The sequence below is a fragment of the Scardinius erythrophthalmus genome, assembly GCF_964197995.2.
Source record: "Scardinius erythrophthalmus genome assembly, chromosome: 20".
Taxonomy (NCBI): Eukaryota; Metazoa; Chordata; class Actinopteri; order Cypriniformes; family Leuciscidae; genus Scardinius; species Scardinius erythrophthalmus.
The window spans coordinates 6,399,127-6,424,295 of record NC_138240.1 but is presented as its reverse complement, the minus strand read 5'-3'; the positions used below and the strand labels follow the sequence as shown (position 1 = coordinate 6,424,295).

General features: G+C 37.4%; 1 protein-coding gene across 3 annotated transcripts; it reads left to right on the top strand.

Moving 5' to 3' along the window:
• The first annotated feature begins 758 nt into the window (after nt 1-758).
• trim33 (tripartite motif containing 33) lies at nt 759-24,776 on the top strand. Of its 3 annotated transcripts, XM_081349081.1 has the most exons (21): nt 759-1,418; nt 5,885-6,003; nt 6,315-6,462; nt 6,851-6,983; nt 7,169-7,285; nt 7,477-7,591; nt 12,477-12,623; nt 12,867-12,984; nt 13,438-13,730; nt 14,040-14,213; nt 15,147-15,356; nt 15,783-15,909; nt 16,950-17,013; nt 17,204-17,354; nt 17,888-17,978; nt 18,069-18,255; nt 19,585-19,708; nt 20,040-20,114; nt 21,950-22,102; nt 23,739-23,789; nt 23,974-24,764. In XM_081349081.1, the coding sequence occupies exons 1-21, from the start codon at nt 842-844 to the stop codon at nt 24,190-24,192; spliced, it is 3,393 nt and encodes a 1,130-aa protein (XP_081205207.1). In that variant the 5' UTR covers nt 759-841; the 3' UTR covers nt 24,193-24,764. The 3 variants fall into 3 exon arrangements, with proteins under 3 accessions (XP_081205207.1, XP_081205205.1, XP_081205206.1); XM_081349079.1 differs by having other exon boundaries at nt 17,888-18,255; nt 23,974-24,776; XM_081349080.1 differs by lacking the exon at nt 23,739-23,789 and having other exon boundaries at nt 813-1,418; nt 17,888-18,255; nt 23,974-24,691.
• Nucleotides 24,777-25,169: the final 393 nt, after the last annotated feature.

Below are 25,169 nucleotides of genomic sequence, written 5' to 3'. Positions count from 1 at the left end.
TGATTCTACTGTAGGCTATGCGTTTGTCTGTGACTAGTGATTTATTATTTAGCATGAAAATGTATGCATTTAATGGGCTTTAAATAAAAAAATAGTCAGCAGATAGTTTTTAATTTTCCGTACACTTTTTTTTTATCTGCAAAATACGTGATCACGTGATCTCAAAATGACCCGCACCATGTAAATAGAAGAGCGTTTATTCGGTTACAGATGCAACTTCTCATCTGAATGATCGGGTAAATAAAATAAATATACATTTCTCAAAAGTACTATTTCATTATTTATGTGTAACACTTTTTAACGACAGAGTGCAGCTTTAAAACGCACAAAAATAGTGAAAGACGCAATTAATCGCCCACAAACAGCTCACTTTCGAAAGAGAGCAGAGAAAGAAAAAATTAAAATATTAGAATATTTTAAGTAGGCTAACCATGACCCCCCCCAAAAAACAAACAAACAAACAAAACACTAAATAGAGGAATCAATATCGTTGATATTGTTTTTATTGATTTTCAGAATAAAGCAACTGCACAGCATACGTTTTACTTAACTTGTACTAAAAAGTGACAATTAATACAGAATAAAAATACAGGTACAGAATATGGATTTATAACGGCATTTTTAAAAACATTTGTATTCTATTTTAAAAATAAAAAATATTTTATTGTATTTACAATGTAAATGTATGTATATAAAATGAATTTATAATATTCTTTCATTAATGGATACTTTAAGTCTAATTGCTTATTCTCTGTGACGAACATGAGAGCGACGGCATGACGTCAAACACATCGGATTTTCTGAGCGCGTTGAACGTCAGGCGGTTCAAAGAGGAGCAAAGATGGCGGACAACAAAGGCCAAGATAGTACGGAGAGCTCCGCAAATATGGAGGTAGAGGCTTCGGGAACAGAAGATAACGGAGATGGCGGAGCAAAGGACCCCGACGGTGTAATTTTAATCGACGCAGAACAGAAAGAAGGAACAGACGAGCTCAAGTCTCAAGAGAACGTTCCCGAAGCGCTGACGACATCCAGCGACGGCGGAGCTAACGTTACAGACGGGACACCAAATGCCGAGAGCACTGAACCGCCACCTCCGCCTCCGCCGTCGTCGTCGTCGTCGTCCTCCTCCGCGGACAGCACCGCTGCTGGTCCATCACCCGCTCTCATTAACGAGATGTCGCCTCCTCCAGCAGCAGCAGCAGCAGCAGCAGCATCCTCCTCCTCCTCTTCAACCCCTGCCGCCCCGATAAACCTACTGGATACGTGTGCTGTGTGTAAACAGAGTCTCCAGAACCGTGACTGTGAACCCAAACTCCTTCCCTGCCTGCACTCCTTCTGCCTCAAGTGCATCCCGCAGCCCGAACGGAAGATCACCGTCCCGGTGCAAGGGCCCCATGGACAGGACACTCGTATTGGTAAGTTAGGAAAAGGGAAGTGAGCTTTTTCAGTTCTCCCCAGCAATCCAGAAACCATCCATTGCTTAACTGTTTACACATGATGACATGTGCGATCATCAGCTGGTGTTTGGTGTTTAACTCATGCAGTTACGGTTATACCGACTGATTGTAATATTTTAATACACGAGTAACTGTCATAACTTACGAGCCAGTTAGTCATGTGCAGTTAGTTAAATATCAGCTGCGTTTTCTCTATGTGCCTATAGTTAGATTATTTTTTGGATTGCCAGATACCCCCAAATATGTGCAAGAGACTCCTGTCCTAAAATTTAAAAGGCATTTATATACTTTTATGCCCAAAAAACAAATATACGGTGTAAAAATTAACATGATACATAATATTTATTTTCTAATACATTATTTTGTTTTGTTTTTCTGCTCTCTACAGTACTATACTGTTAGATGTTTGTGTGTTTGTTTGTTTATTTATCAATCTATTAATTAATTCTTTATTATTTACTTAATCTTCATTTTTATTACAATATATACTACATATCAAATCACAATTGCATCATTGTTTATTTTGTTTCTCTCTTTCTCTCTCTCTCTCTCTCTATATATATACATAGCCTACATACACAAGTACATACATATACAAGTATATCCAACTCTATTCACGTACATACAGTATACTCATGTAAAGCACTATATAATATATTGTTTGTTTATATCATCTAAAAATATTATTGTCCAGCTCAAATTTGCTAAATGCAACTGTAAGGCATGAAGATATTACTAACATCAACATCATAATTTTCTGTAAAGCTGCTTTAAAACAACATATTGTGAAACACTGATCAAATTGACTTGAGTTTGTGACTCATTTTAAAAAACCCTGCACTAACCAGTCTTTACAATCTAATGACGGATTTTCTAATGACCTAACCTTTTAAAACAGTCAGCCTCGCCTAATTTTGTATTTTGATTCAAGTTATATTGAATGTATAGATGTTGCAGCTTCATGCACACTCAGTCAAATCATGTAACGGGTGTCAGTCAGAGTGATGGGCTCTTTTTTATGCTCCGTGGACAAACTCAATTATTTGCTGATCCAGTTTATCTGACTATAGTCCTGATATTTTGACACATCATTGTCTATGTATTGATGATCAGATTCAGTGCCGTCACTGTATTCGTGCCGTAGGAGCCACCAGTGAACTAATGTGGTGGTCAAACACAAGGTAACTAGGATTAACCATCCAGAGTTATTGATAATGCAGGGGTCATGGCTTGTGACCCCCAGATTCATGCACAATGGTTTTCTTTGACAATGCACACTATGCCATCCCCAAATGCTGCGTTTTCTGCTGATAAACCAGACTAGAAGCGCTGCTGTGGGTATTGGTTTGTTGTAATTATGCATGCTTAGTTTTAGCATTGTTTTTTGGAGCATTATCACTGTCTCTTGAATGTCATTATTGGCGCAGTGGAGAATATTTTGGTCAATGCACTTGCTTTGCCATTGAGTCAGTGCATCGAGTGCAGTGTATTATCATTTCATTGTGCTTATGTTTCTTGTAATAAGTTAGCATCATTCATTGTAGTTAATAATATATGAACTAGATTCAGCATTAGCTGCAGCCTGTAAAGCTATTTTAATTGTTTTTTGTGGTTCTGGTTATTCACCCATATCAGCGATCACTGATGCATATTTATAAGCCCAAAGGCTGTCGTTTCTCTTTAAATCTCTTCACTTTTCTCAGAATGCCACCAGATCAATAATCTCATATTAGATCAGCGCACATCATACTGCAGAATATTATGCCAGGCTATCAGATTGAATAGTTCATTACACTGACCACAAGTATAAAAATTGAAGCCAGGTTTCAGTGTAGTGATATAATTATGTACAAAATAAATTTTTGCATTGTTTGGTTTGTTGAATAGGGTACACTTTGCTGTCACATTCCTTTTTTTGATGCATTTACAGGCATGACTCTTATGTTTTTCATAGTTAGAAGAAGTTGAACCGAGAACGATTAGACATGGTAAACTAAACTATTATCTAACTTAAGAATCCCAATTCAGAAGTCTTTACTTTCTCGAATGTATGCAAAAATCGAAATCCTACATTGTCAGAATTTGGAATAGATATGTAATTAATTGTTTTTATTTATTTACCAAACCAAGCAAAATGTGTATTTATTAACTAAGCGAAAATAAGACAAGTAAATAATCTATGTTTTTGCTCAGTCATTCAGCCATGTTCAAGTTATTGTATGAATAATTAATTCTGTAATTAATTTTGTGCATTTTTCTGTAAACTACTGAGTGTTAGTAATTTCCAATTATTCTGCAACAATCATGTTATTTGCAACCCTTTTTCCATTGCTTTAAAAAAAAAAATATTTAAAGAAATCACAGAAGTCATATTTTCAAGCTGTGCATTTCCCAAATGTTTATAGAGAGGCCAGAGTTGCAGTCCTCCTCGTATAAGAAAAGTTAAATAGATCAACTAATTGTTTAAAGTTGCTGATCAGCATTTTCTGAAGGTTAAGCAACTAATTTCACTGACATTTGCTGTTTTGTGAGAATTTTTAACTCTTATTTGGTGGTTTACTCCTCCTCTTTTTGCGATCTGTAATTGAAGGGTTTGTTCACTTGCCAGGTTTGTTTTGGGCTTGCCGTAGACGTTTAATTAAAGTTCAGGGGGAGGTAACTCAGCGTTTACCAGCGTGACTCATCAGAGTAACATGACTGAGAAAACTATCTGTGACACACTCTGTGCTGCTAGTTGAATCTCAAGAAGCACTTTGTTGTATTCAAGCCTGTTGTCTAACTAGAGTTGTTAAACTGTTATTCTCAGCTTGACTGTAGCCGTGTGGTCCATTTTGCTTTGTTTTCAGACACTTTTCTTGGCATCAGCAACCCGTTTTTGTAGACACACCATTTTTATTAACTTTAACAGCTCTTAGTTAGCTAATATTTCGATAATGTGAACAAGTTTATGAGAATATTGTGAATTTTGCCAGACTGAATCTTAAAATGTAACAATCTTGGGTTTTGTAAGACTTCAAACATAATTTAATAATTGCATCATAATTATTAAAGAAAGTGGTTTATAACCCTCTGTTTGAATAATACAGGAATTTTAATTGCATTACAGGGCTCTGCATGTGACGTGTTGTAGAATAGATGTGCCTCAGGCAATGCATCACTGGCTCCAGTTAATATCAGTACAGAGTAACTCAACAGTGAGTTGCACTGTGTTTCAGTGCAGTGTTTCTCCAGCTGCTCTCAGCAGCCAATCATTAGCAGGGGTTTGCAGCTGGGTGCTTAAGGGAAACCGGCTGAAAGCAGTGTGAGCCAGTGCAAACTGGCTCCAACCGGTTTGGACTAGTTCTAGCTGTAGCTTTGTGGGGGATTGATGGCCTGTCAGGGAAAAGAGGTGGGGGGGTGTTGCATGTGATGGGTGGGGGAGGGGCATGTCCAATTTCTCAATATGTTTTCAAATTAAATTAAGATGAAATTAAATTAGTTTTATGAATAGATCATTATTTGTGGTGAAATGCTGCTGCATGATGCACACAAAGAGCAGACTATTTGTTATTGCAGGAGATGGCAATTATAGTTAATAAAACCTTATGAATTATTAATGAATCAAAACCCTTTTTTGGATTTTAAATGCATAAGAAGCCGTTATTACTTTGTTTATTATGTATGCACCCTCAGTAAGAAATTCAACGTTCCCTATAGGAAGGTTTTTTTCCATCCCATAATGCAATTTAAATGAAGACATTCTCCAGTTTTATGATATCCAGTTCTAAGACTGCACGTAGTTGTTCTAGGCTGCATAATTTGTGTGTGTGTGTGTGTGTGTGTGTGTGTGTATATATATATATATATATATATGTATGTATATGTGTGTATATATATATATATTCCATGAATGTGTACCTTTGATCTTAGGCTGCATGATTTATTATTGGTAAAAACAATGATTTGGCAGAGAGAAATCACCCATTCACATTTTTAAATTTGGTCAGGTCATCTGCCGATTGCCATTGCTGATCTTTAAAAAAAAACGTGAATTTGAGTTCTGTAAATACCAGTGCTTCTCAGTTGTAATTAGGGATGTGTCATTGAAGTCAACTAATATACTAGTCCAAGTAGTTCCATTCTATATATAGTTTATAAAAAAAAAAAATCTACATGTATTACATGGGGAATAGAATCTTGGTCTCCTCGTACAGCAAACAAAAACTGTAATGCTGGACCAACAGTTTTCATTTATATTATGAACCAAGTTGTTATTCAGTGTTTTTGTCTTTTGTTAAATTTATTTTTTATTGTCCTGTCATGTAAGTTATTGTCCAGGGCTTCAAGTGAGTACTAATCATAAATGGATGCATGAATAACATGTATCTCTCCTTTGTTTGTTCCCAGGCTTTGTTAACTTTTTTATTTTTTATGTTTTTGTGCAGTGAATGTCATGCGTTGCACGGTGTGCCATCAGGAGTACAAACAAATTGACATGGTGGACAATTACTTTGTCAAGGACACTTCAGAGGCCACAAGCACATCAGTGGAAAACTCCACACAGGTCAGTATCAGCTCGGTGATTTTGACTTAACTAGAGTATAACAATCTTTCCATCAGTACTAATGATTTTGCATTAGTGAATAATTGATTTAAAATGCCTAATTAACACTGTTATTAACACTAGAAAGTTACTGAATCGCATTGCTCTTCGTTTTGTCAAATGAAATTGAGCAAACATTTATTTAGAAACAGATTCATTGGTATTCACACCCCTAGATTAAACCTTGCTTTATTAGCTTGCATGCTATCATATATCAACTTTTCTCTAGACATTATTTTAAAAGATGTCATTCTTTATTTGCTCTGTAACAGGTTTGTACCAGCTGTGAAGATAATGCCAGCGCCATTGGATTCTGTATGGAATGTGGGGAGTGGCTCTGTAAAACCTGCATTGAAGCGCATCAAAGGGTCAAATTTACTAAGGACCATAAAATACGCAAAAAAGAGGAAGTATCTTCTGGTACGTGCTGTAGACTCATTTATTTCCATTTTTAACTGCTTATATTTGCAAGGCAGTTGCGATATTGTTTTCATTAGGCTGGAAGATGCTTTGGTCTTGTGGTCTTGTAGTTTGGATGTTTCAGCAACGGTGTGGAGCATCTGTTTTGCACGTTTAGCAGGCTGAGTCGTAGTACAGTTGCTATGGCAACAGGCAGAGTTTTGAGTGAGTCGCTTGCTCTGCCTGTACTGTTTTCATTAGAGCTAACCCATTTAGTTTCCCTCTTTTCGATTGAGTTTGGCAAGGCGCATATGAGAACATATGGCAGTCATAGACTGAGAGAATAGAGGGTCAGGGGAGGAAATAAGCAGCAAAAGATGAATTTGACTGTGGTCGTTCTGTTTTGTAGAATCGGTTGGTACGTCAGGCCAGAGACCCGTCTTCTGTCCGGTGCACAAACAAGAGGCCCTCAAGCTCTTCTGCGAGACATGTGACACTTTAACCTGCAGAGACTGCCAGCTGCTTGAACACAAAGAACACAGGTCAGCCAGACCACACTGTTTACAGTAACCATGCACCATCTTCATCTGAACTGTATTAAATCAGCTGGCAATATATGAAAGAATTTTAAACAAGACAATCAAATGAAGAGAGCTGATTACCTGCACCAAAAACATGGCATTAAAGGAATAGATCAGAATAGAACATATGTTTTTTTTTTTTGCAGGTACCAGTTTCTAGAAGAAGCCTTTCAAAACCAGAAAGGCATCATTGAGACATTCATGACTAAGTTGCTAGAGAAGAGGAACTTTGTGGAGTTCTCTGCATCTCAGGTGCAAAACAGGTAGGACTTCTGTTGCATCGGTTTTATAGATGATGACGTTCTAATTTGATTGCCAATTCTTCCTGATCTTGTTTTTTCATTAAAGAAAAGTATCTGGACATGATTGAATCTTTGGCAGAATTGTATTGAATTATTGTTTTTATGAACTACTGGGTCTTTTTAACGTCTTTTATTCCCTTTTTTCCTTTTAGAATCAAAGAAGTTGCAGAGACGCATAAGAAGGTGGAACATGAGATAAAGATAGCAGTCTTTACTCTCATCAATGAAATCAACAAGAAGGGCAAATCTCTACTGCAGCAGCTGGAGGTAAGCGTACAGGCATCAATAAAGCAAAAACTATTTGATTTCCTAAAGGCGGGCGTACACGGTGCGAGTTGCACTCGGGAGGTCGTGAGATATTGCACACGTTGCGAGTCAGTTTAACTGATAATCGCGTCAATGCAGCTGGTACACGGCACGACTGTCCTGCACGAATTTATTCCCGAGCCGGCAGCAATCACGTGAGCTTTCGCGCTAAACACAGAGACCGTCAATATTGCATGCAGGCAAAGCTTCAAAAATGACAGAAATGTGTGTGCAAATGATTTGTTGTAAAGCAGAGAACAGTAGCCATTCAACATAAAAACTAGAGAGAGAGAATTATTATTTTTATTTTATTATTTTTATTTAATATTATTATTATTATTTTCTGTAGTACAATGTTCAAAATAATTTTCTATGCTGTTTTGATGCTTTGGCAATACAATTGTATTTTTGTCATGCCAATAAAGCTTTATTGAATTGAACAGAATTGAATTGAGAGAAGTGTGTGTGTGTGTGTGTGTGTGTGTGTGTGTGTGTGTGTGTGTGTGTGTGTGTGTGTGTGTGTGTGTGTGTGTGTGTGTGTGTGTGTGTGTGTGTGTGTGTGTGTGTGTGTGTGTGTGTGTGTGTGTGTGTGTGTGTGTGTGTGTGTGTGTGTGTGTGTGTGTGTGTGTGTGTGTGTGTGTGTGTGTGTGTGTGTGTGTGTGTGTGTGTGTGTGTGTGTGAGTGTGTGTGTGTGTGTGTGAGTGTGAGTGTGAGAGAGGGAGAGAGACAGTGTATGCGCACGCTGTATGGTTGCTGCCACTGAGGTATAGCCCCACGTGGTTGTGTATAATTTGGAAATAGGGGACAGCTGGTGAAAATCGGGCCGACTCCCCAAATTTTTTAAACATGTTTAAAGATGATCGGGAGGTCGGGGAGGTGCTTATAACGTGCTCGGCTCGGCTCGTAATTCCTCTCACACGCTGCGAGCCTAGACCATGCGAGCATCACCGATTCCACTCGATTTCTCCCGAGTGAAAAAAATCATCTGCGAGCTCGTAAAAACAGCAAAAATCGCACCGTGTACGCCCGCCTTAAGGAAACAAGTCTGAAATACCAATTAAAAGATGTTGGTATGGACAGCATGTATGATCTTAAATAATTGAGTGGCCAATTCTATGACAGCTTATTTCTGCAGACATAATCCCTCAAGCATCATTGACAGAAGGAATAATGTGCATGTTTGTTATAAGCAGTGTAAATGGTGCTATCTCATCATAATGTGCTTGTGAACTGGATCAAATTACAAAGACAGACTTGTCCAACAACCTTTACAATAAAACTCCAGGCTTGTTATGGCTTTGAAAAAAAAAAAAGATAAGCCCTTGATATCAACATGCAGGATTCTTCCCTTTAGGTGATTCTTATGGGGAGAGGGGCATTTTTTAGACACTTTTTTTTATAAATGACATTTATCTCATCTAAATGTTTGCTTGCTCATTGTAGTTGTGTTTTTACAATGGGGAAATTTTGTTGCTCAAGAGTTTACACAACACAAGGAAGCTTGATTTCAATCTTGATTTCAGAATTAATTAGCACAAATAAATACAATAGAATAAAGATACAAATTAATTAAAGAGAACCACCTGTGTTTATGAGGATACTCTTCAATACCTGAATTTTGACATAATTTTGTGTTTTTGACTGTTAAAACGCTATAATCCGCAAAAAAGAACTGTTTTGTTACTCGTGAGCTGTTTGTGATGCATCTTTATGTATGTGTGCGAGTACTGAATGGTTTAAAATTGCTTGAATGTTTAAATCGGTAAGACTTGAAAAGACGTGCATATGATAAACTTGAGTGACTATGCAAAACTGTCATGACTCCCGAAACGCGAGAGTCTATCGCCGCCTGCAGTGCGCTTGATGCTTGACTTGTGCAGATGCAATGTGGTGATGTTAAGCACATTTTGAAAGAGAGAAGCCGTGCTGAAACTCACACACTATTTGTGAAATTACGTCTAGGAGAAAGTTTTAAAATGAGTGATTTGATCTTATAATCTGTGTGGATTCATTTACTCATACAACCTACATGCTAAAGTGAATAAATGTTTGCAGGAATTTCTCGCATTATAACCTGCAGGAATTATTTAAATTAAATGCAATACCCGCCTAGCCCTGATATTTAACATGCAGTAAGTGATTCATGTATTGAGATGCAAAATCTGCTCACATATGCTCGCGGCAATGCTTTGGAGCTGCATGTTAATTCTAGATGTAAACAGTGATATGTCTCAGCTGACCATTTGTGATCGGATCACCTGAGACGCTTGTTAATACCTAGTGCAAACAAGGTCATTGTTATTTTCTAGCCTCCACATTGTGTGAACCTCATCACATGCCATAAACCTTGCGAATCGCTGTGGGGGAAGCTTTACTGATTGTATGAATTGGAGCAAAACTGCTAGTGAAAGAAAGGAAGGACACCGGTTTACAAGTGATTGATTGCAAGCCAGAAGTACAGACCCCTCCAGGCAAAATTCAACAATGTATCAACATCTGAAGGACGAGGATCACGTTTAAGGACAATTTTGAAAACTGAAGACTGATGGTTTGAGAGAGGCCAAATGTGAAAGTGCAGAATGTCCGAAAGGGACAGTGCTGTTTTTTCAGACACCTACAACTCTGTGCTTCAGGGCTCAGCTCAAATTAGCCCCAATTGACACCTTTGACTGTGATTCACACCAGTCAGTGATGAATCGAGCCCTGCAGATGTCACAGTGTTTAATGGTGTTACATCTTCAGGGAGTCATCAGTCATGAGATTCTAAAGGCTGATTTTTACTTCTGCATCTGACCTACGCTGTAGGCTATGCGTCAGTTTTCATTTATACTTGCAATTACACATGCAGAGGGCGCATGTAAAACCAGAGTTAACGGTTCTAGCGGACCAGTCACCGGTCCACGTAGAATTGATGCGTTGTTACAGTTTTGGAGAGGTGCACGTCAGGGTACGCGTGAGTTCAACGCAGAAGTAAATTGGGCTTAGCGCTGAAGCCACTCAAGTGTAGTGAAACTTTATACAACAGAGGCCATGTTTACACCTGATGTTAATGTCCAACTCTGGTGAAGTGGTAAGCAGGGACAGATTGTAATTTTTACTACACACATCAGATATTGCAAATGGCCCACATTTCAACTGACTCGAGAGCCAAACAATGACACAACTGGCTACTTGACTACTTTAGGGGCTTTCGCACCAGGTATTTCAAGGACATGCCACCAGGGTGGTTTCCTGAGAACCAATGGTTCCCTTAAGAAAATTTTCCTGGTTGCATTTGCACCGCCAGTAGAAACTCTGAAGTGACATAAGCTGCATTTGTTGTTGTGACTTTTATTTTGACGGCGCTGGGAACACCAGAGTCTGAGCACACAGTGCTCTCATTCTCCGTGTTCATTAGTTTACGATCTGTCTAACAGTCCTGTCTTATACGTTATTAGATAGAAGTGTAATACATAGAAAGTAGACAGTATTTGAAAAGGTATTAGCGTATGCCGTATGGTTGATGTCCAGTGTTGCTAGCTGAGCAGAAATGCATACATAATCATGTTTTGCTTGGTCCCCTCAAAGTTGCATTGTATTTCCTCCTTAACGTAAAGGTTAAGAGGCCCATCTATCACTGTTTGTTTGTAGAGTTAGTTTCTGGAGTAAATGTATAGACTATAATCTGTGTGTTTACACAGCTTTTTAAAAAATGGCGGGTACTGGTGTTTCACGTGCTTTTGGCCAATCAGCATACACTTAGTCACAGATATTTCCTATAGTGCTGGCTTAGACCCTACTCTTAAGTAGGAGCTAAATTAGTTCCTCCAAAAAGAGTTCCTAGAACTAAAATCGTTCTTAGTTCTTGTTGTGCGAACACGGCAAAATTTGGGTACTTCCACAAATAGTTATTGGAATTATGAAAAGGTTCCTCCAGTACGAAAGCCCCTTTTGATGAGGTGGCTGTCACTTTTTAGGTTTTGTTTTAGATGGATGGGGAAAATGTAGCTGAAGGCACTGTGCAATGTGACGCATAGAAACAGGATGTCCATTTAAATGCACGTCATAGTACCACTTGTGTAGTCTGTATAAACCAGTGTGGTTACTAAAACTATTAAAAATATTCAAGATAATTAAATTGTTAACCTTATTTATTTAGTAGATAACCTTAAACTTGGGGGGGGGGAAAACACATTAGAAAGATTGCATTGGCAACTAACTGAAATGTGGTAAAATTACTAAAACAAATTGAAATAAAAACAAACAAAAGCTGATTATAAATTATTTAAGATAAAAAAAATCTAATAAAAATGACAAAAGTGCAAAACAAAATTATTAAAACTTAAGCTAATTAAAAAAAAAATACTTTTTTAATACTAAAAATAATTCAAAAATAATATTGTGTAAACTGATATTATTTTAAAATTGACTATATCTGGTTGCGTGTTATCTAGTTTTGCAATAAGGCCTGTTCACACCACACTGACAAACACCAACAAACATGTTTGTTGGGTTCTGTCGAATCAGTGTGTTACCCCTGTTGACATTTGTTGCCGTTGATTGTGCAACTGAACATGTTCAATCAGTGTCTGTTGGGCCAGTGTGAACATGAGTTATTTTTCATAAAATTCTAAATCCAACAGCCAACTTTTGTTAGTGTTGGTTGCCATTTGTCTGTGTGGTGTGAATTCGCTTTTAGTATAAAAGGTCAAGTTTTTGTTCTGGAAACTTTACATGTTAGCACATTATCCTGCCCCTCAGCCTCTCACGTTTATGGTTTGACACTAGCAAGTCCAGAATATGTTTCATTTCAGTCATTCTTAATATTCTTCTCTTCCCTCTTCATTCCCTCTATTACCAAATAAAGAGTGTGACCAAAGAGAGGAGTATAAAGCTGCTCAGCCAACAGAGGGACATCAGCATCCTGGCCCAGCAGATCATCCATGTGCTCAACTTCACCAACTGGGCCATCAGCAATGGCAGCAGTACAGCCCTGCTATACAGCAAGAGACTGGTCAGCCAAAATGCTTAATTATCTCACAAAACACCTGTTTCCTTTTCTTTTAGGGTCCATTTTTGCAAATGTGTAATCTTTACTGGCATTACACCTTCCAACAATAACAGTTCTGCCACTTCTTTCATTTTAAAGGATGTCTATACCATATCAACATCAACTTAAATGACAAAAAGCATTGCTATTGTAGACTCTTCTCTCCTTTGTGTCTTTCCTCATTCGCTTTTTTTCCTAACTCTGTAGATCACATACCAGCTGCGTTTCATTATGAAGGCCCGTGTGGACCCAGTACCTCAAAATAATGGAGCAGTCCGCTTCTTCTGCGACCCCACCTTCTGGGCCAAGAATGTGGTTAACCTCGGTATTGACTCAACTTTAACTTAACTTGCGGCTGAAACCTGTTTTTGTTTCACACAGAGAAACCATGTCCAAATTTCAGTGACAAACATGCACAACCAGATTTTAAAATTAAACTCTCTGAAATATCATACTATCGTTATTTTATTTTAAATACACATTGTGTCTAAAATATATCACTGTGGGCATTTTTTTATTATTTAATTGTATATTATTTAGATTTATATTATTGTATCATTTGTGAAATTAAACATTTTGTCTGAAATCATAATGTGGTCAGTTATTGAATTTTTTTTATTTAATTTAATTTAATATGATAAAAACATATAACACTTTGTCCAAAATATCATACTACAGTATTTTAACTTTTCAGAGAGTGACACAAATTCAGACTTGGTGTGAACAGGCATTTACATGCTTCAAGATGCATTGACCCCTGCTCTCCTTTTTCATTCAGGCAATCTTGTTATTGAAAAAGTGTCACATACTGCTCCTCCACCCAGCATGATGGTCAATCAGCAGATCTCTCCCAGTCACAACCACCCAGGTAAGCACTCAGGACAGATCAACCTGGCCCAGCTGAGGTTGCAGCACATGCAGCAGGCTGCGATCGCTCAGAAGCACCAGCACCAACAGCAGCAGCAACAGCAGCAGCAACAACAACAACAAATTCAGCAGCAAATGCGCATCGCTTCACAGATGTCCCAGCATCCCAGACAAGGAGGTCCACCACAGATGATACAGCAACCGGTAAATTAGAGATTAGATCTTTCCTGCTTTCCATGCATGTCTGGTTTATTCTGGTCTAGCTGTGGTGGACCAGCATTGTCTATGGTAATGAAGTTCATCTCTTCTTTAATTTTTCCTTTCTCAAGAAAGGAAATTTTGTTTTTGAATTAACCTTATGATTGGTTCAGAGTATATGTCAGCAGAATTATATTTGGTTTATTCTTATAAATATTTGTTGATTTTGAAATTATTGGCATTTATAATTCCTGATTGTATGTTTTGTTCATGTAAGGACCAGGACTTAATTTCTTCCACTTTCTCACTTTTCAGCCTCCGAGGCTCATTAGTATGCAGGCCCTCCAGAGGGGCGGAGTTAATGGATCCTCCCACATGTATCCACCTAATCATATGCGCATGGTATCAGCGCAGAACCGCATGCCCTCGGCGCAACCCCGACTAAATGGCCAGCCGTATCCCATGATGCAGCCTCAACTTCAGAGACAGGTCAGTGCAGAGACTCCAGCAGGTCACATGACAAAAACCCAAATGCTAAAACGTCACTTTCTTCTACTTCACTGTTGTTGATTTCTATTTGAACAGAAGAAGTGAAAGCAAAATTTAAGCTGCTTAATCTAGCCTGCTTTTTTAGATCCGTTCTGATCGAGTGTCAGCAATAATTATAATCAAGGAAAATGAGCATTTCTGTTATTGACACCAACAAAGCTTGTGAAAGTCACATGACATAACACAATCACTGGAGACAGCCAGGAAATAAAATTGCAGGTTTTTAATATTATCCTGTCCTGAGATGGGAAACTTTGCCTGTGACCAATGTTTAGTTATATAAAAATTATATTGCTACATATTAAATAGTGATTTATCTGTGGGTAGAAACAATAGCAATTAAATAACCATTATATGGGACAGTGGGACTGATATTAAACTGATAAATTAAGTATGTTTTTATATTATATTTTTGTATTAAATTAATTATTCTTATATTTGAATATATTTTATATTAATAATACAATATTAATATACAATATACATTTTCTTATAATAAACGTCAAATTATTTAATAATCTTTTTTTTTAATTATAGTGTCATTATTGAGTAAGTAGTGAGTAATATAAAATATATTTCTCATTAGTATGTAATTATTTCTTGGAGCTGCTATCACATTTTTATTCATATTGTAATCATGTAGTGTGTTTAAAATGGAGACTGCAGTGTAAAATTCTTTTCAGTTGTCAGACTAGGTATCATATTTTTTTCCTACCTTTTTGCATGAGAAAACAAAATCAGTAAATTGTGTTGCATTTCACCTAGGACTCATATACACACCATGTTCCACAATCAGAAATAAGTAAATATACCTGCTGTATGAAAGTGTTTTTGCCATTTTCCAACACATTTCCCTTTTCCCCCCCCTCATAGCACTCTAATCCTGGGCATGCTGGCCCCTTCCCTGTGGCGTCGCTACACAACATTAGTGCTGCCAACCCCACCAGTCCCACCAGTGCCAGTATGGCCAATGCCCATATTCACCGTGGCCCCACCAGTCCAATTGTCGGCCCCATAGAGCTCATACCGTCAGTCACCAACCCTGAAAACCTGCCCTGCCTGCCTGAAATCCCTCCTATTCAGGTAACTTTACTATTGCATTTTCTTAGACTGATTGTCAGATGATTAGGTGCTGTGGTGAGATTTAGTGGTTATAGATCTGGCCTGGTAACCAAAAGGTTGTAAGTTCAAACCCCAGAATGCGTGATCATGAGGGCACAAATCTAATAATTGTGTGGAAATGTAATAAAGGACCTAAATATAATAACTTTTGAGCCTGAATGTAATAAAGCATTTAAATGTAATAACTTTTGGGCCCAAATGCAATAAAGGTTCTAAACATAATTACGTTTACGGCACCTAAGGCAATGAGACAAAGACAATCCCTATACTTGGATCTGCTATTATTGTTCTTCATATAACAGATGCTTCATAACCAAAGCGAAGACAAAGCTGAATTGTTTTAGAGTTCTTGTGTTGCAAAAAACTGACTGTTTTTATAATCACCAGCTTGAAGATGCCGGTTCGAGCACACTGGATAACCTTCTCAGTCGATATATTTCTGCTAGTTCATATCCTATTGTTGGCCCCACCAATCCCTCACCGGGACCTTCAACACATTCCCCAGGATCATCAGGTACTCCCACATGTGGACATTTTTGCAATAGACCTTTGACATGAATTTTTGACACGCATTGTTTTGGGATTCAAATGTCAGTGTAGATTAGCAAACATTTAAATAATGTCATGAAATATGAATGCAGATTAGTATTTTATATGTGTAATATTTATATATGCCATACTCTTCGTGCCTTCAGTACCGTAGAGCTGAAACTCCCATCTGACCATACGCGCCAACCCGAGGGGCTAAGACTTTGCTGGCTCTGCTGGCACCATTAATGCATGCTCAGTGCCTCTGGTTCCGTATGGCATAATCTCCAGTGCAACCATAAGCACCAGCCCTGGGGCTAAGGCTGCATTAGCCCCCCCCCCCCCGCCATCGTTAATGTGCACCAAATGGTGTACTACCTCACCACCACACAACCAATCCCACCAACAACTCCTAGCTAGCATATATATATATATATATATATATATATATATATATATATATATATGCTTTTCACCATTATTACATCATGGTTATTTGATTACCACTATTGTTGTTGTTATTTCAAAAAAGGAAATATTAAGCGTGTATAGAAAGGCAATAAAATGTGCAGTGCAGCAGTTTTCTTACTGCTCCGAATGAGCTCATGTTTTAAACATTGCAAATATTTTAAATATTATTCATATCATTCTACTTTTTTTTAACAAAGCCTGAAATGAAATCATACATTTGTAAATTATTTGTATGATTCAAAGTGAATAAATGGCTAAAGGTCATTAAATGCAATTTTTTATGACACTTAATTGGCATCCAAAGTTTCATTGTCGTGTCAGCAATAATCATCATCATATATTAAGTTGATTTTTTTTTTTATTGCAATTTTACAAAATTCTGATTCATTTTGCATTTTGTGGCTATTTGAGATTTTAAGGCATATTATGCATTATTAAAACTTAAATAAAATTCAGACTGGTGTTTGCCCTCAGATAGAAAAATATCTGCTACCTTTTTAATTTTCTAAAGATTTTCAATTTTAACATGCTCTTTTTGTGTCTCTCATTCACAAGGTTTATCTAATTCTCACACTCCAGCTCGTCCGTCCAGCACGTCAAGCACGGGCAGTCGGGGCAGGTCAGCATTCAATTTTTCAGTTTTTTTACCTCAGTCCTTTCATCTTTCATGTTTAAAAATATTTTATTTTTTTACCAGCTGTTAATTATAGCTTAGAACTGAACAAAGAGAATTATGTATTTGATTTCCGAATATTGTTGAGACATTGCATGCAAAATTGTTATGGTGTGTCTTTTGTTTGTGTGTTTAGTTGTGGGTCAGCCAGTAGACCTGGAACGGGGAATACGACAGTGGACCAGGTGAAAGTCAAACAGGAGCCGGGAGTTGAGGAAGAGTGTAGCTTTTCTGGAGCAAACATCAAAACAGAACGCTGTAAAGATGGCAGACGGAGTGCTTGCATGGTATTTACCTTGAGATTGCAGTTTACACTCGTTACCAAATGTTTCCATTTGTTTCTTTTATATAACCTCCTTGGACGCAAAAAAGTTTGTTTTTGTGAAGAGACCCCACATAGCACAGTTTATTTTAAGGTGTTCTTTTTTACAGTGTATTTACACAGATAAGTACTGAGTAATATTAATTAACAGAACGTACTTATAGGATTAGGGTAAGGGTTTATTTTAGGGTCAGTTGCTTTTTGTACATGTAACAAGGACAAGGAGAAAGTTTAAGATCAAAATGAGCTGAAACATTAAAAATTGTGAATGAAAAGCATAATTTTCACCTTCTACCTTCACGTTTAGTACAATAATAATAAAAAAAAATTCATATGTGATTTGTTTTATATGAAAACTATAATGATGTGGTAAAAAAAAAAATATCGAAAAAGTTCTTTCCCCCTTTTGGTTCCCAAAATGCTAAACCTGTTCTTTCTGGCTTTGATACAGTTTGTTTCATTTTGCACAATGTCTTGTTCTTATTTCTCCTCAACCAGATGAGCAGCCCAGAAGGAAGCGTTACTCCCCCTCTTCCCATCCTCGGCTCTGTGTCCACCGGTTCAGTCCAGGACATTCTAAGAACACTAGGTGAAAATGTTAAATCTGAACCACAGAGTGATCATCTTTCATCTTGTACGAACCCAAACTTCAGTGCACCTCTAACCAATGGGACCACAGGGTCAAATGGAAGTCAGCGGGGAAGCACTGCTAACGCAAACAGCCAGACCACTGTAGGAAAGGAAGACGACCCGAATGAGGACTGGTGTGCGGTGTGTCAGAACGGTGGAGAACTGCTGTGCTGTGATCGCTGTCCTAAAGTCTTCCACATGACCTGCCATATCCCAACACTCAAATCTTCTCCCAGGTAAAGAATGTGGCTTTATTTTCACAGACAATGCAACACATTTGGCCTTAATGGGGTATATTACCCATTAGCATTAAGCTTTGTATCAGTAGAAACCCGGTAGTATTTTCGAATGACCGTGCTTCCCTCCCTCATGTCCCCCTGAGACGAGAGATTTCTGTATTGTGTGTCTGGAAAAAAACCTCTGATGATGCAAAAATCGTAATTTTGCGTCATTGGAGGCTTTTTTGGCCAGAGGCGAGAGACTACAGTCTGTAGTAGGAGCTCGTTCCACATGTTTTAAACCCGCCCATAGGGGATCTCACGATAAAATGACATCATCTCAGTTTCGAGTCAGCTAGTAGCCTAGTTGTATCATTTCTTCCGATAATGCCCTCTGTAACCGGTAGGTGTGGCTTGGGAGTGGCCTCGTAGGGCAGCAGAGCAAGTGCATTCTGGGAGTTGTTGTCTTTCTTCCACATGAGCCAAAAATAAATTTTCTGGCTTTTCTCAGTCTAGAAGGCACCAACTTCTAAAATAATTCCACTATAATTTCTACTACATAAATGACCCAATTTAAATACACGTTCATCTTTCCTTCCAGCTGTAAAAAATCCCTTTAATGGTGTTACAATTTGTCATATAATTTAAGATTGCATCAAATCATAATGCATTTGGATTTCAATTCATAAATGACTAATTTGATTTTATTTTTAGCATTTCTAATCATGAATGAAGTTTGTTTTATTTTATTATAATTTTAGTTTTAACATGCCATATTATTATATCCATAAATTACTTTTATTTTATTTAAAATTAAGATGCCATCAATAGCATATTATTGTATGACATGACATATTGTTGTCATAAATTAGTTTATTTTATGAAGTAAGGGTTGTACCACCAGCGACAAGTTAAATAATTTTCTAAGGGCCTGTTTACACCAGGTCACTTCATGCATTTCATGGTCGGATGGCTTTTGTCACACTATTACGTCATAATGTGACAAGATACAAAAAAAAAAAAATCAATAAAGTTTCAATAAAAGCTGTTTTTTTTATTTCTCAATTCCAGTTTAACTGCCGGTGAGGCTAGCCTTAACCTTCGGGTTGGCATGTACAGGGGTTTTAGTAGTGAAAACTTTTTTTAATTGTGTTGTTAATTATTTTGTTTGGCCTTACACTAACACTTAACCTGGGAAAAAAAGATGAGTACAGAAATAAATGACTGTAAATGTCATAGAAGTAGTATAACAGATGAAAGACTTTGTGAATCTGTTCCCTTTAGATTTTAAGGCTTTAATTCCTGATTTTTGTGTTAATCATGTGTTTGCACCCTCTTCTGCTGCAGTGGAGATTGGATGTGCACGTTCTGCAGAAGTCTCACAAATCCAGAGATGGTATACAACTCTGATGACGATTCACCCAGTAAGAAGGACAAAAGTGAGACGGCAATGAGTCCAGGGGACCAAAGAGTGAGTCACAGAGAAACAAACACAACAATAGTCACAAAACAGGGATCTTTTTTTACTTTACCCCGGATTGGTAGATTGGCCAAGTAAGATTCCTTTTACGAGGAATCTCTTCATTAATTTACCCCAATACTTCACATGACACACTGTATTATGTATTATAAAATACATACAGTATATTGTGAGATTGTTTGGCTCTAAAATATTTACTTTGCTAAAACATGAATCTGAGTGACCCAGTATGGTTTTTAGATATAATCTATCAACCTTTTCCAACAAAGTTAATGTTTTTGCAGAATTGCAGATTCTTTAAGTTTGTTCTTGTGTTTTGTAGCGATGTGAGCGCGTGCTGCTGCATGTGTTCTGTCATGAGCTCAGTACGGAGTTTCAAGAGCCCGTTCCTGCATCGGTGAGTTTCCATCAAGACCACAATATCCTCATTTCCCATAAAGGCAGATATTTCTCATGAAGTGTTCTTAAAGGCCAAAGCTCAGATGTGTAATTGGACCATTGTTCAATATGATCTGTAGCATTTAATTTCTGCCTCTCTGCTAGGTCATTAACCCTATTGCAATAAACAGCAGCATCGCTCACATGTATTTCTGTAGTGACTCCATTCATCTGTTTTCAAACATGTATTGAGCCTCTGGGCCATTTCCTGCTGTTATTTGTCATAGCGGGAATATGATTCTTGCGTAATTACGTTATTGAGTGAATGCAATAATGCATCCGGTTGACTGGTAATAATGTTGTCTTATATACCACTTCACTTTGTTCTTACATGACTACTGTACTTTCTGTAGTCCATAGTTCTGTTCTAAAACAGTGAGCTGTTGTCTACATAGGGATCTGCCTTCTAAGGCAACACAATTTATGATGTAATTGTTGTCAGATTTTATTCCTGATATAAAATATAATTTAAAGGTTGCAATGACTACATTTACATGTGCACCAATAATGTGATTATTTCCAATAATCAGAGTAAGGGCTTGTTTACATGACACGAGCAAACCTCTTTGCTTCTGTTTACTTGCAATTTTTATTGTTCTGATTATTTTCTAAGATTTGTGGTTATTTATACCGCCATTATTTGCATACCTCAATGCACAGTACAAATGATAAACTCACATAGGGTGTGTGTTGCTGGCCAAGCTCCTCCAGCGGACACGGATTTGTTTGGCGATTCTTTGGTATTGGGCCTCAGTCAGTTTTCCTGTGATGCATCTGAAATGTTTCAACCATCAATATACTGCATTATATTCATGTCATGCAGTGTTGTCAACACAGCAGTTTCTTCAGCATGCCAAAAATGCACATGCGCACTTTGGTCAGAGTAGAATAGATGTGATTAAAATGTTTATATGCCTGTTTATTGCGATTTAAAATCAGCATACGCCCCGTTTTACTAGGATTATCGTTGCTAGGATTACGAGCGTTGTGAAAGTGACATGTGAAGGCCAAGTATGGTAACCCATACTCAGAATTTGTCATCTGCATTTAACCCATTCAAGTTAGTGCACACACAACATTAGGAGTGAATAGTGAACACACTGCAAACTGTGGACAGACACACTCGAAATTGCTGTGGCGCCTGAGGAGAGATTGGGGGTTAGGTGTCTTTCTCAAGGTGACCTCAGTCATTTCCTGCCGGTATGGAGACTCAATCCCGACTGACTCTCTAACCATTAGAACAGGACTTTTAAACTTTACATGAGGATATATTTACATCGCAATATTACCTAAATCTCATTATAATCACATTATGAAGGTGCATGTAAATGTAGTCATTGACAAACAACTCGGTCTTTCCCCATTTATAATATATATGAGTTGTACTTGCATGACTGGAGGGTGCTACTAAGATGCCAGCTGAGTAAATTGACTTACAAGGGGTACTGTTGAAATTCTAGATATTAGGTGAAGATCCAAGCAGCAAAAACTGAACATTTTAATTAGATGGAACCTTTTTCTGTCTATATTCTTGCAATGTTTGTTTTTTAATAACTATTTCCCTTTTTTCCCATTATTTATCTATTATTATAGTATCTATTGATTAATATTTTGAAAGGTCTTTTATTTTTATATTTTCATTTTAATTTTAGCTTTATTAATAGTGCTTTTTCATTGGGATGCACATGTCATACCTAAAAGTGTCGAGTCGATGGGTAGATTATTTGGTGTTGGAAGAGAGCCGCATGTCTGCAACGTTATTGTTTTAATGCTGAAGCCTTGATTTCTCTCCAGGTACCCAATTACTATAAAATAATAAAGCATCCAATGGACTTGACCCTGGTAAAGCGGAAACTACAGCGAAAACATCCTCTGCATTACAAGAGCACTACAGAGTTTGTGTCCGACGTGCGCCTGGTCTTTAGCAATTGTGCCAAATTTAATGAGGTGAGTACGGGGAATGTCCTTAACCTGTGTGGGGGGGTGTGATGGGATGTTGCATGTTAGAAACGAGTATTTGGAGAGTATGAAACACACTAAAGCAACACAGCATGAACATGTGATGGGTTGCATGCTTTTACTTCCTCATATGTTCACCAGTCCAGTACTAACAATTAAAGGAATGGTTCCAGTCGAGCTGAGCTTTAATCAGCGGCGCTGTTTTTCTTTTTCTTTTTGGATGTTGCACTAGTGTGTCAAAGGGCTAACACACCTTTTCACTCCGTTAAAGAGATGTTTATTACATTTGATTATTGTTCAGCACTTTTCTTTTGAACAATAAAAATGGCAATCAAATGCATGATGTAAATGTCAGTTTTGCAGTCGTTCATGCCTTCTGACATTCAGTCAAGACCCCATGAAGCAAACTTGACGAGTGTAAGTTTATGGGTTTCATATTAATACCGGAAGTTCGGGTGGGTCTTGACTTTTTGCCAATATGCTTTAATGGGGAGTTTTGCTAGTCGTAACGAGGAACTTACTCATTCTAGAGAGCGAGTGAATTCTGTCCGCTTTTTGGAGTAGACTAGTGTAATATTAATAACTTTAAAGCAAACATACATGGACTAAAAGCCACAACTCTCATTTCTATTTCATGGGGTCTTTAAAGTGTGTATGTAGAGTGTTTAGTGACTGTAAAATAAAAATAAACGGCACTGATGCTTTTAAAATCACATTATGTATACAACTGATTTGATTTAGTTTTATATCCCTTAGAAAGTCGTGATTGTAGATTACAGATGTAATTTTTAGCATTTAGTTGATGTTGTGAGTTTTGAATGTTGCCACTTGATGAGGTTTGTGTTATTGAAAGTAAAACTCAGTCACACTGTTAATTTTAAATTCGGTGGCAATACGTTAATAAAATGAAAGATGTGATTATTACGCACAAACGTTTTATAGGGATTGTTTGGCTTCTGTTTCACCAAAGGATGTGTGCATTCCTTCATGTCCACTTTAGGTGATTTCAGTGGATGGATTTGATCTGTTTGGGTTCATCACAGTGGCCACTGAATGCTTGAAGTGCATAAATAGGGTGTTTGTTGTGGGGAAAAATAACTTTTATCTATAGTCAAATCCTCCAAGACACCCATGTTAAATACTGTAGCACTTCACACTGTCATTGTGATACTTCAGTGAGGTTTCTGAAATGTTTATTTCTGTCTAAAAATAAACTGCAAAATGAGGGAGACATTTTACTGTCTTCACAAGACTTGATGACTGGCATTCATGTCAAAGAAGCACGTTATTATTAACTATTTTTGAATTTTATGTCATTTTTCCCTCCAATTTATCGTTTGCATTTAGTTTGGGTCTGTCAGCATAACTGCCACTTGTTGTTTTTGTTTTTTTGGAGTATTTTAAGGCAAATCCCCTTCTAGTTGTCATGTGTTTATATAGAGAGGCTGTTTGTTTATGCCTTATAACTGAAAGGCATTTATTATGAGCAAACCAAAAATTGTGCTCCTTGGACATTTTTAAATACAGTTGAGGTTGTGACCTCACTGTGTTTATGGTATAAAATCTTTCTTCCCCCCTTTCTTTTGTATTTTTTTTTTTTGTGTGCTGTCGTTGCCCTTTTTAGATGTCTCGAATAATCCAGGTTTATGATGAGGAGAAACAGAGTAATGTTCAGGTAAGATGTTTTGTACACCACACCGATGGGTTCAGCAGTGCTGGCACCCAAAGCAGCCGAAACTGGAGTTTTAACCCTTTCTGTGATTCTCTTCTCCTCCTCTTCCTCACCCGTTCATTCCACCCACTTTCTCTTCCCCTTTCCTCACATTTCCACACTCTTTCCCTTCTCCTCCCTCTCCTAGGCTGACTCGGAAGTGGCAGAGGCGGGCAAAGCTGTGAGTCAGCGTTTCGAGGAAAAACTGCTGGAGATTTTTCCCGACCAGACGTTCCCAGTAGTCGCGGAGAAGGAGACACGACCCGAGGCCGATAAAGAGGATTCGGAGGACTCCGACGACGATGTGGTACAACCAAAACGCAAACGTTTAAAAGTGGATGCTGAGAAGCTGATGCACATCAAGTGAAGAAACAGGAAACGTCTGCAAGAAATAAACTGTCTTCCTCTCAAGTCTTATCCTGCTCTCTGAAGGGTGGGATAATGCTGGAACTGATGCGATTCAGATGCTTCATTTGTTTCATGTTCTCCCCCCACCCCGACGATCCATTGTACATACTGCGTGAGAACTTTCAAACTTGCATTGTCTTCGGAGGACGAAGAATGAATCGTTGAGTGTCGATGAAGACACTTGTACAGATTTAAATAGTCTTGTTTTGGTCTGATTTAGTATATAACTTTTTTTTTTTTTTTTTTTCTTAAACTATGACTTATTATTATTATATTTGTAAATCTATTGTGAATGATACTTTATAAATGATACACTCATCTCTCCCTCCCATTGTATGATAAAGTTTATCATATGGTCCACCTGCTTCCTTTGCATGTGTATTTTCTTATTCCTTAAGTTTAAATCCCTTCAATAGGAGAACATTTGATCTTTATTTTCAATAAAATGGTGACCTCTGTATTGTTTTAAAGTTTAATCATAGACCCTTCAAAAGCTATAAAACATAGTAAATGTGTGTCTGTGGCACATACAAAAGTACTTTCAACAAGCATTGCTTTTTATTCCAATAATACATAAACAACAGTAATGCCAGTGTTACATTTATAAGGGTTGCAGTCTTAAATGTTGAGGGAAGAATTTTAAAATATTAAATTAGTTTTTTTATTAGAATAAATGAACGCAGTTTAAATGTTTTATCTTTTTAAAATGATAACAAAAACTTTTAAATTAGAATATATTTTGTGAAATGTATTCTTCAAACTAGAATTACTTTTCGCCAAGTGATTGCAACAAAATCACATTGACATACATTCAGACTCTACTATATAATGAAGGTAGATTTGAACTAAAAGGTTAAACTGTTTCATGCCAAAAGTATTTTTTTTTAGGTGTCAGATTGGGGCAAGCTGTAAATACTACATTTATTTGTAACATTT

Excerpts from the sequence above, each read along its gene's own strand:
- trim33 (XM_081349079.1), top strand. The coding sequence starts at position 842 with ATGGCGGACAACAAAGGCCAAGATAGTACGGAGAGCTCCGCAAATATG. Across the intron at positions 6,984-7,168 it reads CTTGAACACAAAGAACACAG|GTACCAGTTTCTAGAAGAAG; the intron begins GTCAGCCAGACC and ends TTTTTTTTGCAG. Across the intron at positions 19,709-20,039 it reads TGAGTCCAGGGGACCAAAGA|CGATGTGAGCGCGTGCTGCT; the intron begins GTGAGTCACAGA and ends TGTGTTTTGTAG.